We start from the raw sequence: 13,223 nt of genomic DNA, 5'->3' as shown, positions 1-13,223 counted from the left end.
TCCATGTGGTAAAATGTGTGTGTATCTGTCCATGTCTGTGGGAGGGGGTTGGGTTGGAGCGAGGGTGTCTGCCCCCCTCAGCTGAGGTTATACACTGCTGTCCTCCAGCAGCGGCTCCTTGCCCTCGGCCCCGCTGCCTTGAGGGCTGTGGGAGTGACTCTGTGCCCCGTTGCTGTGCTTCTTATAGGCGCCAGGCCTCATGCCGGGCCCCGTGTGCTCCGGGATAAACAGGGCCACCAGCAGGGACAGCAGCACTGAGCATGCACCAAACAGGAAGGGAGGACCTGGAATGATGGCACTCTGAAGAGACACCAGAGGAATTAGTAGGAAGTAGGGAGTACAGGAAGTACAGCTGCAACTTATTTGTCTTTCTTGTGTAACCAACTTAAAAGCAATATTTCATTCATGCTCACCTCATCAGTGGGGTTGGCCATGTTGAGTTTGGCACCTTTCTCAGAGCCGTCCGTGTCGGTCAGCTCCACGTGGAACAAGTAGAAGACAAAACCGTAAAGAGCAGGGCCCAAACCGTTACAGAGGCCCCGAATTCCAGTAATCATCCCCTGGACAACACCTACAGGAAGACAGATATGAACAGAATACTGTAAGGAAGATCTCCAATAAATCCTTCATTCACAGTGAGAATGACAATTCAGTTTATGTAGTGACCGAAATGTGTGTCTTGCACCTAGAACAGAAAACTAAACAGGACCTAAATTCGGAGTGCCGCGTCCCTTTCATTTATATTGTGATTAAATATTCAATAATTTGAATAACAATCAAAAAAATACTTTTTTATGTGGGCACAGTTCACACATACCTGTTTGTGTTAGGACAAAATCAAACTGATGCATGCTCATTTTTATCAAAAATAAAAAAGGTGATAGATGTTAACAGTTGAGAGACTTACCTTGTTGATCGGGGTCAGCATTACGGGACACAATGGCGCTGATAGCAGGGAAAGTGATGCTGGACATGGCTGCAACAGCTCCAGCAGCCCACATCATCCTACAACCACCAACACACATTTGTTAAGGATACAAACAAATTCTTATTTAGCCTTTCAAAAGTTTGATTCATACATGCCCTTGAAGGTGAGTTAAAGGTTAGTAAGCCTACTATGGTTAAAAGCTTATGGCCTAAAAATATATACAGATCGTTAACCAAACTACAGCTATAAAAAAGAGCAGTGACTGAGCCTGAGTCCAAAATGTCAAAGCTAAATTTAGATACAGGGGTACTTCTTATTCCATTTATGAAAAACTAAAACCATGACAATGATGACCAGCTGTATGTTTTCCATCATTAATTAACTACTTTCGAGTTTTTATGGCAATCCCAAAAGGTAGAGGCACTAGACGTAATGGATACTCTTTATTCCTTTTTGTTAACATGGAAAGGACTCTGACCTTAATATATAATAAGGTCAACTTGACCTTTATTTAACTTAATTTCCTGGGTATTGACTAAAGAAAAGAGGAGCAACAAGGAGACGTGTTGTGAATGTTTTCTGTCAGAATCAATAGATATTATGTCGCTCTGCCTTCCCCTCCAGGCCAAAACAACAAGAGAAACTGGTGGAGTTGTTATGATCTCACCTCAAGAGAAATGAAACTGATAGTATGACCTGTGTGTAAGGGTGGTGGCTGTTTGGTAAAAGCACCTTTCTTCATATTTATAGGTTTCAACTGAATGAGTACACAAACACATTAGTTGCACTACTGCTTTTTGCTTTCAAATATCATGTTTCAAAAGGCATTGAATCTCAAACTGCAATTTCCAAGAATTCACTTCCCTGTGCATGTGTTACAACTGCTCACAATTTACATTAATCAAACTAAATCTTTCAAGTTACAACACTATATTGATGCCTTTAAAAACGTTTCAGTTATCAGATTACAGTGTCACCACTTAGCTGGTGACAGTACTCTTGATTAAGGCTATGCTCCCCTCTGGTGGTTGGTCAGGGCATTACAACAACAGAGGACAATAACAAGGAATTCTAAAGCAAAAAATGACAATAGTGCCTTTATGTGTGCAGTGTTCAATGGGGCACTGGGCCTGAAACACATCAGGTTGGGCATCATTTAGATTTTATTGATTCTGATTATAGATTATTGGTTGCTATCTGACCATGCTTCAGTTCCAAAATACACTGAAAGCAAAATATTAGTCAGAAAGTATTATGCATTAAGTATTTTGTCATTCTTTTGACTTGAAACGTTAAATTAAGAAACAGAAAAATAGAAACATTCTCCATCTTGCCATACTCGAGTTAAATATCTGCCATTTTACGGGGGTTGAATGAGCTACCATTAACAGATTCAGAGACATTATGACTGCCTGCGGTTTTGCACCATGCTGCAGGAAATGCTTTGTCATGTCAGACAAACTTCTCTCCTTGCTTGAATTATATTCACTGAGTGATTAAATTTCACTGTATCACTACTATGTTTTGTGAAACATGCCCTGAACAAAGTGATGCAGATGGAAGCTTTTCTTTCAAGAATCAATACCTGGAATCGAAAAGAACATTTTTTCATGAATCTCTGGTTCTTACATTTCAATGAATGTAGTGGAAAGGTGTGTGTGTGTGTGTGTTAGAAACAAGGTGTGGAGGTTACTGACCAGGGCTGAGAGCCGAAGCCGTACCACGCCAGCTGGAGGATCTGGAAGCCGAGGCCGAGCAGGATTGTGTTCTTATTCCCTATGGAACGCATTAGGATCCCCAACACCACTGTCTGGAAAAACACAGGACCCAGGTCATACAAGACAGCTCGAAGTAATGCAGCAAATAGTTTTAATAATTTTCATATCACTCTTCAGTCTTGACTCTGACTAAGAGCTGAAACGATTAATTGATGGACAGAAAATTTATCTGCAACAATATTTAAAATAAATGTAATTGTTTCACTAACTTCACCCCCTCAAATGTTAAGAAATGCTGCTTTTCTTTGTCTTCTTTGACAGTTAACTGAATAACTTTGGGTCTTGGGCTGTTTTCTGGACAAAAAAAGCTAGAGGGATGCATTGCTCTTCCTGAAACCCCTGTTTGTAAGTTTTTTTTCCTTATCCAAATCGAAGCAAATTTGTGATTTTGGGATACACAAAGAAAATTTGACTCGACTTAAAGTTGACTATTCTCTGCCATTTTATAGGACAAAATGATTAAGCATAACAATACTAAAACTCCAAAAATGAGGAGAGGATGGCTCAATATTACATGTAATTCTACAGCAAAAGTGTATTTTTTCAGTACCTGAGCTAGTATTGAGAGGATCCCCACAACAGCAATAAAGGCAGCCACTGTCTCTGATGAGAAGCCTATGACCTGAGGGCGAGAGAGAATTCAGATAACTCAGGTTAGGACATGATAAGACAGGCACAGTCAGAGACAAGCACGTATCACAAACACAAAGCCTTCACCCTTTTTTCATCAAACACAATGGAAGAAAAGGGGTTTGTTTGTGGCCTTTTGTTTACATGTGCTGTGCTGCATCTTGGAACAACAAAAAATGCTCCTTTTTTTCCTCCCCTTGTTTTCTCTGCTGCATGAAGGTCAAATATGCTGCCCTTTTCTCCTTCAAATCAGGCAGCTGGTGCAACTTGTTTATTCTGACAATGAATTTGGAGAGATATGTTAAAGCAATTTCGGCATTAAAAAGGTGACAGGAAGGCTTGTAGAGTAATGTTAGCCACAACGCTCCAGAACGTTTTCAAGATGGTAGCAGATAAGCATGAGACTGTGTGTGTGTGTGTGTCAGACTTGCCCGACTGGTTCATTTGACTCTGTTTACACAAACTTAAGTCATTTCAAGCAGTTTGGAAAAGAAGCCCACACCTCGTCAGTTAATCTCGAAGCTGCTTCCAGATGCTACTGTACCATTGCATAATGACAGAAGCTGTCCATTTCTGTCTACTTGTGTTTTAAAATACATTCGTTTTCCTGCGTTAGCATTTTGCTGAGACACACTGAAACACGCTGCTCAGCAAACCTGCTGATCCAATCTTAAAGCAATGTAGTTGAAAGTGTGTGTTGGGCAAATTTCCCCCCAGTTGTACAGAGATTATTCCCTGAGCTTTTCTAGTAGCAATTTAAGCCATTTTTTTTAATCAACACAAAAGTATGATTCACATATTAATACCACATTGTCTTGTCTTTCTTAACAAACCACAACTTCAACTAAGAAAGGAATGTCTTAAATTCAGAGTATCAACACAAGAACTTTTTAACTTCAAAACATCGGTCTAACACCACAGTGAAAAGGGGATGTTGGTGTTGATTGAGTTTAGAACGGAATCCTTAAATAACAATTTAATGTTGGATGAGTAGGTGCCATTACATGTGGTACAAGAGTCCATGGAGTGTCTAAACAATGTTTGTGTGTTGTGCGTATTTCTGGAGATGTGTAAGCAGGGAGAGCGAGCGTGTTACCTGTCTGAGATAGAGGAAGAAACTGGAGTACTGGCCGGCCTCGGGGAGGTAGGAGAGAAACACTGTGATACAGATGAGGAGCACCGTGGAGTCCTGACCCACTTTACGCAGAGACTGACAAAGAGAAAAACACAGAAACAGCGAGAAACAATTTAACTTGTTGCATAGCTAAAAATACATGACATGCTGACTTACCATAGTCTCCTAATTTAATAAGCCTTAAGTTATAAAAGACACATCTGCACCTTGAAGCTTTAATTTGCATATACTCTATATAACTGTCTTCAAATACCATGGGTGGTACTGATATGAACTCTGCATTAAAGGATATGTCCACATTTTTATTCAAGTCTCTCTTAAAATAATACTCACATGCGCATGCGTACACTGAAACAGGTTTTTGCTTGCTGTAGTCATTCCTCCTGTTCATACTAGCCAATACAAGATCCCTTTATAACAAACATCTAATGTAAGAAATGGGAAGACGGGAGCAAATTATTAAGGGATATTTTAATGGCCAATATAAAACAGGAAGAATGATTACAGCTCACATCATCTGTTTCTATTTACATATGGGCACCTGACTTTTGTTTAAAGGCAGACCTAAAATGTGAACATATCCTTTAAAAGAGAAACTTAACACCCCCAACTTTTCACCTTGCTGCAGTGAACTCCAGGACCCCGTGACGTCACTGTGTTTACAGGTCAACAGAGCACACGTCTAACCACACCCCACCACACCTGTTAGTGATGCTGGTTGTGGTCAGAGGTGAGACATAACAAAAAGTAAACACAGTTGCATGTAGTCATCTCTAAGGCCACAGCATTACTCTCTTATTAAAATGAATTCATTACAAGTAAGATACTCTGGTTCTGCATCATTATGTTGCCATGCAGGTCTGAATGAAAGAAATGTGTTTATTTTTTTCTGAGATTGAAAGAATTTGTCTGTGAGCAATCTGCCCACAGCATCAAGTGCAATCCCAGCATGAGACTTTTTATTCTGGCAGAAAACATTTAATTATACAAATCCATTTCATTGTGAAGTAAAAGCTTCCGCTCAAAAGTTTAACCTTAAATGATTTTCAAGGCAACCATGTTCTTATTCTAACAAAATACTAATAGCTGACAAAACACACTGCAATCAGCTGCTGTTTGGTAGGAAACAGGAAATAGTGGGTCATAATTGACTGCAAATTATCAACAAAGAGTATTATGTTGTTACTCACAGCGAAGGGGTCTGCCTGCTCCCAGGAGATGGGTGCTCCCCATGATGCTGGCCTCATCTTCTCTGGCAGCGACTCCGGTACGGCCACCAGGATGAAGCAGATGTCGAGCAGTGCAATGGCTGTGGCCAGGATGACCACTAAGGTGTCACCATAGGCCACAGACAGGTAGGCCCCGATGGCCGGGCTGGTAACCAGGCTGGCCGCAAAGGTAGCTGATACCTGGAGGGGAAGGAGGAGGAGGCAGAGCTGAGGTTAGAAAAACATGAAGTGATTGATCTTTTTTAACTGTTTAACTGAACTTTGTCCGTTTCTTCACTGATAATTGCTTCCTTGCATTACATAATCATTCTGGAGGTGTTTAAGGACACATATTTAACAGGAAAATATTGTTTGGTCAACCATCTCCTTACCAAACCGTATGCTGTGCTCCTCTCATGCTCCTGCGTGATATCCGCCACATAGGCAAAGATCACAGAGAAGGTGACGGCAAAGACGCCGGACATGGAGATGACTGCAAAGTACCACCTGAAAGAAGACAAGAGTTTGGCTGGTCAGCACAGACAACCTAAAATGGTTGTAAGGTAAATCCTACCTTTGTGAAGTTTATAACATTTTTAATTGATAGTTGTTGTATTACATTGCATTGTATCGTAAGGTTTCAGCCAGTATAGGACAAGGCTTCACCTTCTACATAAAAACAAGCCTGAATAATAGTACAGAGGTGTCAGTGACTTGCACTCACCATGGGCTGATCTTCATCAGTGGAATGGGTGCGCACGTGAAGAAGACCGTAAGCAGCAAGAAGGACTTGCGTCCCCATACGTCTGACAACGCTCCAATCAGTGGAGCACTCAGAAATGATAACAGGCCCTGGAAAGGATGGAGATGGAGGGAGAGGGAGAGAGAGAGAGAGAGAGAGACACAGAGAGACAGAGAGATGAGGGAGGACATGGGACAGAAATGGTGGTGATGTATCACCAGTCACACCAGTCACATTTTAGCTTCAGTTTGTCCTCTAAAGCCAAACTGACACAAAGGAAACCAATATCTTTACAATTATTTCTATTGTTTGGGAAATTTAAAGTCTGTATATGGACTGTGGAGTATGGTATCACCAAGCTATTGTAGCTGGCAGACTGGAAAGAAAAGATTTTTATCCTGTGAATAAAGACATGAACCCAGAGAAAACAAGACAATAACGTCAAACTGATTGGCACCAAGTGAGGGCCAGAAAAAATATTTATTTATCTAGCTAATAAAAGACAGTTATTTAGTAACTAAAATGATTGTTCATTTTTGCCATCATTATCTTGACAAAACAAACCATCAATCCATTATGTTGACATATAGACAACAGATTGTCATAATAAGTTGTTAATGGTGCTCACTAATAGATTTGTCAACTCAATTTTGCTCAATCTTCTCTTGTTTCGCAGACTAATTATTTCTTGATGAGAGAATACAATACATGCAACAGCCACAATGACAAGAAAATAGAAAATCTAAAATAACTACAAGCATCCACTCTCCAACTATCTTTAGACGCACTTTCTTTTCCTGGAATAAAGACTGTCATGGTGCACTTGAGGCACTTCACCCCAGAAGGTGCTTCAGCGAGCTATTCTGTGGCCAGCTGGGGAACCTGCTATGGTAACTGGACAGCTTGCAGGTGTTAACATGTCACTGAATTAGTGTCAAGCGGGGCGTCGCTGAACAAGAGCACACATGCTAAGCAAATCTTCCATGGACAAATAAAAGCAAAGCAAACTTGCAACACTGAAGAAGGATGTTACTTAACAGCGGCTGTAGTACTTAAAACACAAAAAGCACATGGCTGCTGGCCATGAAAAATTATATTATTGCTTATTTATTCCTCCACAGTGAACTCAAGTGTTTGCTCTACCACTCGTATAAAGTAATTACATTTCAAACAACACAAAGATGTAGCTTATATTTTGCGATACTGGCAATAAAAGGACTAGCAATAACTTGCTACATGTTTTGTCACTTTGCATATGTCACCTTCCATCATTTCCATCATGAGAGACAGAACATTGAACCAAGTGATTCTGTTTGTTTGTACTGAGGTCTTACCTTGACACCATGGATAAGCCCATTCATCAGGAATGTGTGTTGGGGGAATGTCTGGTGTAATACCTGAAAAACAAACACAGATAACACCAGATGAAACCACTTTATCCACATAGTCACAGGCTGGATGGCATCACATTTCAAACAGTGACCTACAGTGGTTTATGTACTTTTCAGAGTTCAACTCCAGCTAGGGAGCAAAACAAGTGTGACGCCACTGGACAAAAATCTACCAAAATGAACCAAATGATGGAGGGTTGAAATAACCCATTAACTCAATCATTGAGGCCAATGGCAGAAAATTATATGCTGCAAATTTTCACTGTAATGAAAACAAACAAAAACATTTTGACTATGTATTGTATTAGACCTGTGCTGGTGTCTAGTATGCTCAAACACCTGTAAATAGTCTGGTGCCTAGCCATTTAGGCATTTATACACGAGACTTGAGTTAAAAACTGAGTTAAAAACCAAAAGGTTGTCATTTCTCATGTGAGCACTAAAGCGTATTAAATTTACATGTGCACTTTGATCATAAAAGCAACAGACAACCTTTTTAGGATTTTAAAACACATTTTCAGCCCAGCCACTTCAGTTCATCAGGATAGAGTGTAAAGTTGGTGTTGCTTGTTTACAGATAAAGTTGCACTCTGTTGTTTGAGGAGTCAAGTGACCTAAATAGTTTCCAATGTTCAGGTTTTCCAGTTTTGTCATGGTAACAGGTTATCGCTAGACAAGATGACAGAGTACTTTTACCTGTTACAAACTGTGTTTCCCTCTGCTCTGTTGAAGGTGACATCTATTCTTTTAGTCAGTCAGTCTGAGTGTAGCCACAGAGACTAGAGATCTTTACAACCTCATTCAATCCTGATATAAGAAGCTGGTTGTGTAATATCAGGGAGAAAAGTAATTTCATCTCTTTGTCAAATCTCTATGACATCATGTTACAACATTTGACTTACAGTGACATCCGTTTCGTGGTTTTTAGATGACAAACTGTTTTACTGGGAAACTGCTCCGTTATCAAACTTTCATTGCAGACTAGGAAGTACTCAGAGGATTGTGCAGCCTTGATGGGGTACGCACTCTCAATTTTATTTTAATTGTAGAAAATGTTTTTAAAAGTTTACTTTGTGTGTCTTTAAACATGGGAAGCTTTTGTTATAAACACATTAAACAAAAACATACAGAACGTTTCTGTTTTTGACCATGCTTGGTTTACTGCTGCTGTCAAACAAATAATAAAGAACCATAGTAAAAGTATTTCAGAATATATACACAGACATACACTGTATCCATAAAATACTTAATCTTTGTGGGGATGTAGGTGAAAGGGGTGTTCACATAGTTCAAATCCATGGGATGTTCAGATCAAAGTCCAATAACGTCAGTGAGCAGCAAGTATGGAGTGCAAGTGTCATTGACAGCGGTGTGGGAACACGAAGCCTTGGTTTAATTTAGCATGTGGATCTCGACAGAGACTGAACAACAGGATCTGGTTATTGTTTAGAGGTACAGAGGGAAAGTTCCCGGCATTGCTAAGAATCCCCTCTCTTCCTCTGGGAGTCAGTTGCCCAACTCACACAGACTGTGAATGCTCAGTGAAGACGGTTGCTGCTGGATACTAATGAAGCAGTGCACTCATTGGGAGCAGTGAAGCAGTCCCTCTCATCTTCAGGCGCCCTCTGATTAGTCCAAAATGCAAATCCTGCCTCCACCCAGGGATCTTGAGGGCAACAACCCCCCAGTAATTAATGTTTAACAGTTACACATACAACCACCTCTTCAAACAACAGGCTGCTGAAAAGCATGCATTACATAAGCCTGTCTGGTTTACATCATGTGGCTCACAGATGTTTGCTCATCATTTGTTTGAGATACCAGTTTCCACCCAAAGTCATGTATGTTGTAGAGAAAATGTGTAGTTAAAACAAAACAAAGACAGGAATTCAATAAATACAGAGCTTGGCTGAAAAGGGAAAACTATTAATACACAATCTCTGCGGGAATGAAATAAAGCATATCATCATTCTGAGTCATCTTAGCACTCTACTTAGTAATTAGATATGTTTATGAGGAAACAATCATCTGTGTTTTTTAATTATTGACAGATGGTTTTCTGGTGACAACATTTTTCAATAATACAAGTTACATTTTGGAATGTAAATCCTCTAAATAAAGGTGTAGCAAATATTTAAACCACATTACTCTGCAGCGCACTGAGGTGAATGTGTGGGGTTTGCCTGGCAGGCATCTGTGCTGTGGCCTGACAACACAAACCAGTGACCCCCTGATAAGCCTTTTCAACAAAGAACTGGTGCTCAGACTATACAACTGTTTGATGCCCTTTTCATATTTCTCAGTCCATTAGCGCTTGGCAAAACATCTGCCGACACATACGCACAAAAACAAAACTGCGTCACTCACTCATTTGATTAGGAATTCAATCATTCATAGACACTGATGGGCCTTGTGTGATTCCAGTCAATGGGAAATGCCATTCTTTGGCTAGGTTTCCAGAGAGGAGAGGTGTAGGCGTATGAACATATTACCAACCGTTAAGTCAGTTTACATAACAGTGTGTCTACGTGAGAGTGTGTGAATCCGGGCTTACCGTGAGCATCGGGGTGGTAAGGAGACCCCATGCAAAAAACTCCAGGAAGATGACCACCACAGCATGGTAAACACTGGGCTCACCGATTCCCTGAGGCTGGATGGAGACAGAGGGAGACACATAGGAATAGAAAAGGTAATTAACTGAGAAGCAACAAACACTTTTACATGCATCAAAGTGCCTGTTGATGGTAATACATTAAACAGATCGAACCATAAACCGGAATCCATTTCAAGGCAGCATTCACCTAATGATACGAAGACTCTGCATCACCTGATCTTGTGGGAAAGCCCACAGTTGGCTAAGAGACATTACCCAACTGACTTAGCCAATACAGTGCTGAATGTTCAATTAAACAACCAATTATATTAGAATTGCTATAACTTTTTTTTTTTCTTAACTCTCTTAAGCTGAGTTTACTAGTTGCCTGATAGTCAGAAAGAATTAGCTGTATCCTGCAGACAATTAGGAAATAAGAACATAATGAAAATGTTAGTTTTCTACATCAACAAACTAGGACTGACTATAACTATAAAGCTGTATATCTGCTGCCAAAATGAAGCCGTTTTATTTTTTCACTGCCACAAGCCTATGTATTTATTCTACAACATGAGCTCTATGGTGCCGGCGCAGTATCAAAATCGAAAATCCCAAGACAAAAAGCAACTAAGCTGCATACATGCCAAGACTAATTTAAAAGCAGGCGAGCACGGTGGCTCTATTAATCCAGTCTTACTTACTCTAATTACGACATTAACGTGACTGAGACAACACGGTTAAGCTGTTTACACGAGATCTGTAGTATTAGTTATATTGTCTTGCTCATCGTTTACTGGGTCACTCTAAATAAAGATATATATCCGTAATGAGTAAAACACAAATAGACAGCCTTTTAACTCGCATAAAACCCATTCCCTGGAGAAGAAGTCACTTCACTGAACCACAGTAAAATCTATACAACTCTGTAAGGTGAAGAGAAAGTGTGATGGAGTTAGCGTGGATGTTGAGCAGGAACTTTGGCAGGAAACACCACAAGGTGCAATAATTGTGGAAACTGTAAAGTAGGCCGTGGCCAACTTAGCAAAGACACTACCTGCTAGTTTACTCGTTCATGTGGTTTGTCATCACAGAAAACCAGTCTACAGGTCTGGGTATGACTGACTGGGGCGCAAGTGGCAAATCAGAGGAAACTCCCTTTTTATTCTATGATAAGCCTACGATCACACCACCTGATTTAGTGAGAAAATGAGGAACAATCTGTAACCGTCTCATTATATGGATGTTGCAACTTCCTCTCCAGTAAAATGACGACAAACTACGTGTTAGAGATCACATTTTACTATTGACTAGTGCGCATCTAAGCCTATTAGATGCTATGGCTGGATCAAGGGCCGGATGTTGAAAGCGAAATCATTATGTCTGAGTGGTCAGACCTTGCTGCAGTGATACAGTAAGGCAATAACAATGACCTGAACTAAGGACCTCATTGGAACAGAACCACATCATGTCAAAAAATGTAAATGCAGACACAAGGCTGTCATCAGGATGAACAGTTTCTGGTTCTCTTCATTATGATTACAACTCTGTGTCTTCATATGGATATCTAGCATGTTTGGCATAGCTTCCCAACTGATTACATAACCAACACTGATGCCCTTTTATTCATAACAATCCTACCATACTCACTCTTTGCCAACAGCCTAATTTGTGACAATCATCACTTCCACCATCTAAATGATCCACATAACTAGAATCCCATGGATGATACTTGGTTGACTATTTGATCTGTCTATTGAGAAAGATGGATGCTTCCAGTTAAGGACATCCAATCACATTACAGGATGGTTTCATCATACCTAGACTACAGGTGTCTCTGGCCCAGAGAAAGAAGTATAAATGAAACAACTAGCCCTGACTGATGATATTAACCAATCTTAGAACCATATTCTTAACAGCCATCATATAATTACAAAATAAGTTACAAACAACTTATAACTTAGCTTGAGCAGCAAATGTTTATACTTGCCTGGTATGTTGACTTAAACGTTATGTATGCTTGTTTTCAACCAACGTTAACAAACCCTGTCTTTAACTAAACGTCTTGCCTTCGCTCATATAAACCACATTGTCGACTAAAGATATCTTTCGTTTTCTGACAAGTTACCTTGCTTTGTCGCTAAAACAATTAGCTAGGTAGTACAAAAAGTAGCTTAAAGCTAGCAAATAATATCATCTGTATATTGCAACAGGGTAAAAGACAACCCCAATTAAACACATATGCTAGTGAGCTAATGTTAACCTAGCCCCAGTTTGTGCCTCTTAGTGATGCACACGCAATTTCTACAAGATTTGAGCAAACGTGAGATGCCGTAAACATTAAGTGCTGGTTTAAGTTAGATAAGCTAAGCTAATGTTAAGTGTAACTGAATCACTGTGGGAGATAGTCGCACAAAGAAAAACACTATCGTTGACATTAGCCAACTAGCGTTACCTGAGCTGACGTGTAAACGACTAGCAAACGTAGGCCGCTAACATGCTAAATGCTAGTTCATAGCTAAGTGTGCAAGCTAGCCAGTTAGCGAGGCGGACCCAGCTAACGGTTAACATTATCCGCTGGAGCAAACCATCGAAGACGGAACGCCATAAACAAATGCCACTTCGACTGCTACGTTTTCATTACATAAACAATACTACTAACTAACTTCAGCGTCTGAGAGCTAATTTAGCTCAGTGGCAAGCTAAGTTAACGAAGATAAATAAATATTTAACTCACACTTCCTCCATCTTTTATTATAATTTTCTTTGCAAGAAGAATGCTGCGGTTCAGCCGCTTTTTCTTCTTTTTCTCCCCCGTCAT

At 40.1% G+C, this 13,223-nt stretch overlaps 1 protein-coding gene across 1 annotated transcript; it reads right to left on the bottom strand.

Annotated features, from left to right (window-relative positions):
- On the bottom strand, window positions 1-13,223 carry mfsd14a2 (major facilitator superfamily domain containing 14A2). The gene is made up of 12 exons (XM_070919053.1): window positions 13,140-13,223; window positions 10,367-10,462; window positions 7,756-7,818; window positions 6,404-6,531; window positions 6,072-6,186; window positions 5,662-5,880; window positions 4,433-4,546; window positions 3,257-3,328; window positions 2,626-2,738; window positions 908-1,005; window positions 414-571; window positions 1-300 (listed from the first exon to the last, which is right to left on the bottom strand). The coding sequence occupies exons 1-12, from the start codon at window positions 13,221-13,223 to the stop codon at window positions 88-90; spliced, it is 1,473 nt and encodes a 490-aa protein (XP_070775154.1). The 3' UTR covers window positions 1-87.

Source organism: Enoplosus armatus, chromosome 14 (assembly GCF_043641665.1).
Source record: "Enoplosus armatus isolate fEnoArm2 chromosome 14, fEnoArm2.hap1, whole genome shotgun sequence".
Taxonomy (NCBI): Eukaryota; Metazoa; Chordata; class Actinopteri; order Centrarchiformes; family Enoplosidae; genus Enoplosus; species Enoplosus armatus.
Note: the sequence above shows the minus strand (reverse complement) of the source record. Positions and strands in the feature narration are given on the sequence as shown.

Coding starts and splice junctions, on each gene's coding strand:
- mfsd14a2 (XM_070919053.1), bottom strand. CDS start 13,223: ATGACGGGGGAGAAAAAGAAGAAAAAGCGGCTGAACCGCAGCATTCTT. Junction 5,881..6,071: donor GGAGCACAGCATACGGTTTG/GTAAGGAGATGG, acceptor CTTCCCCTCCAG/GTATCAGCTACCTTTGCGGC. Junction 301..413: donor TGGCCAACCCCACTGATGAG/GTGAGCATGAAT, acceptor GTGTCTCTTCAG/AGTGCCATCATTCCAGGTCC.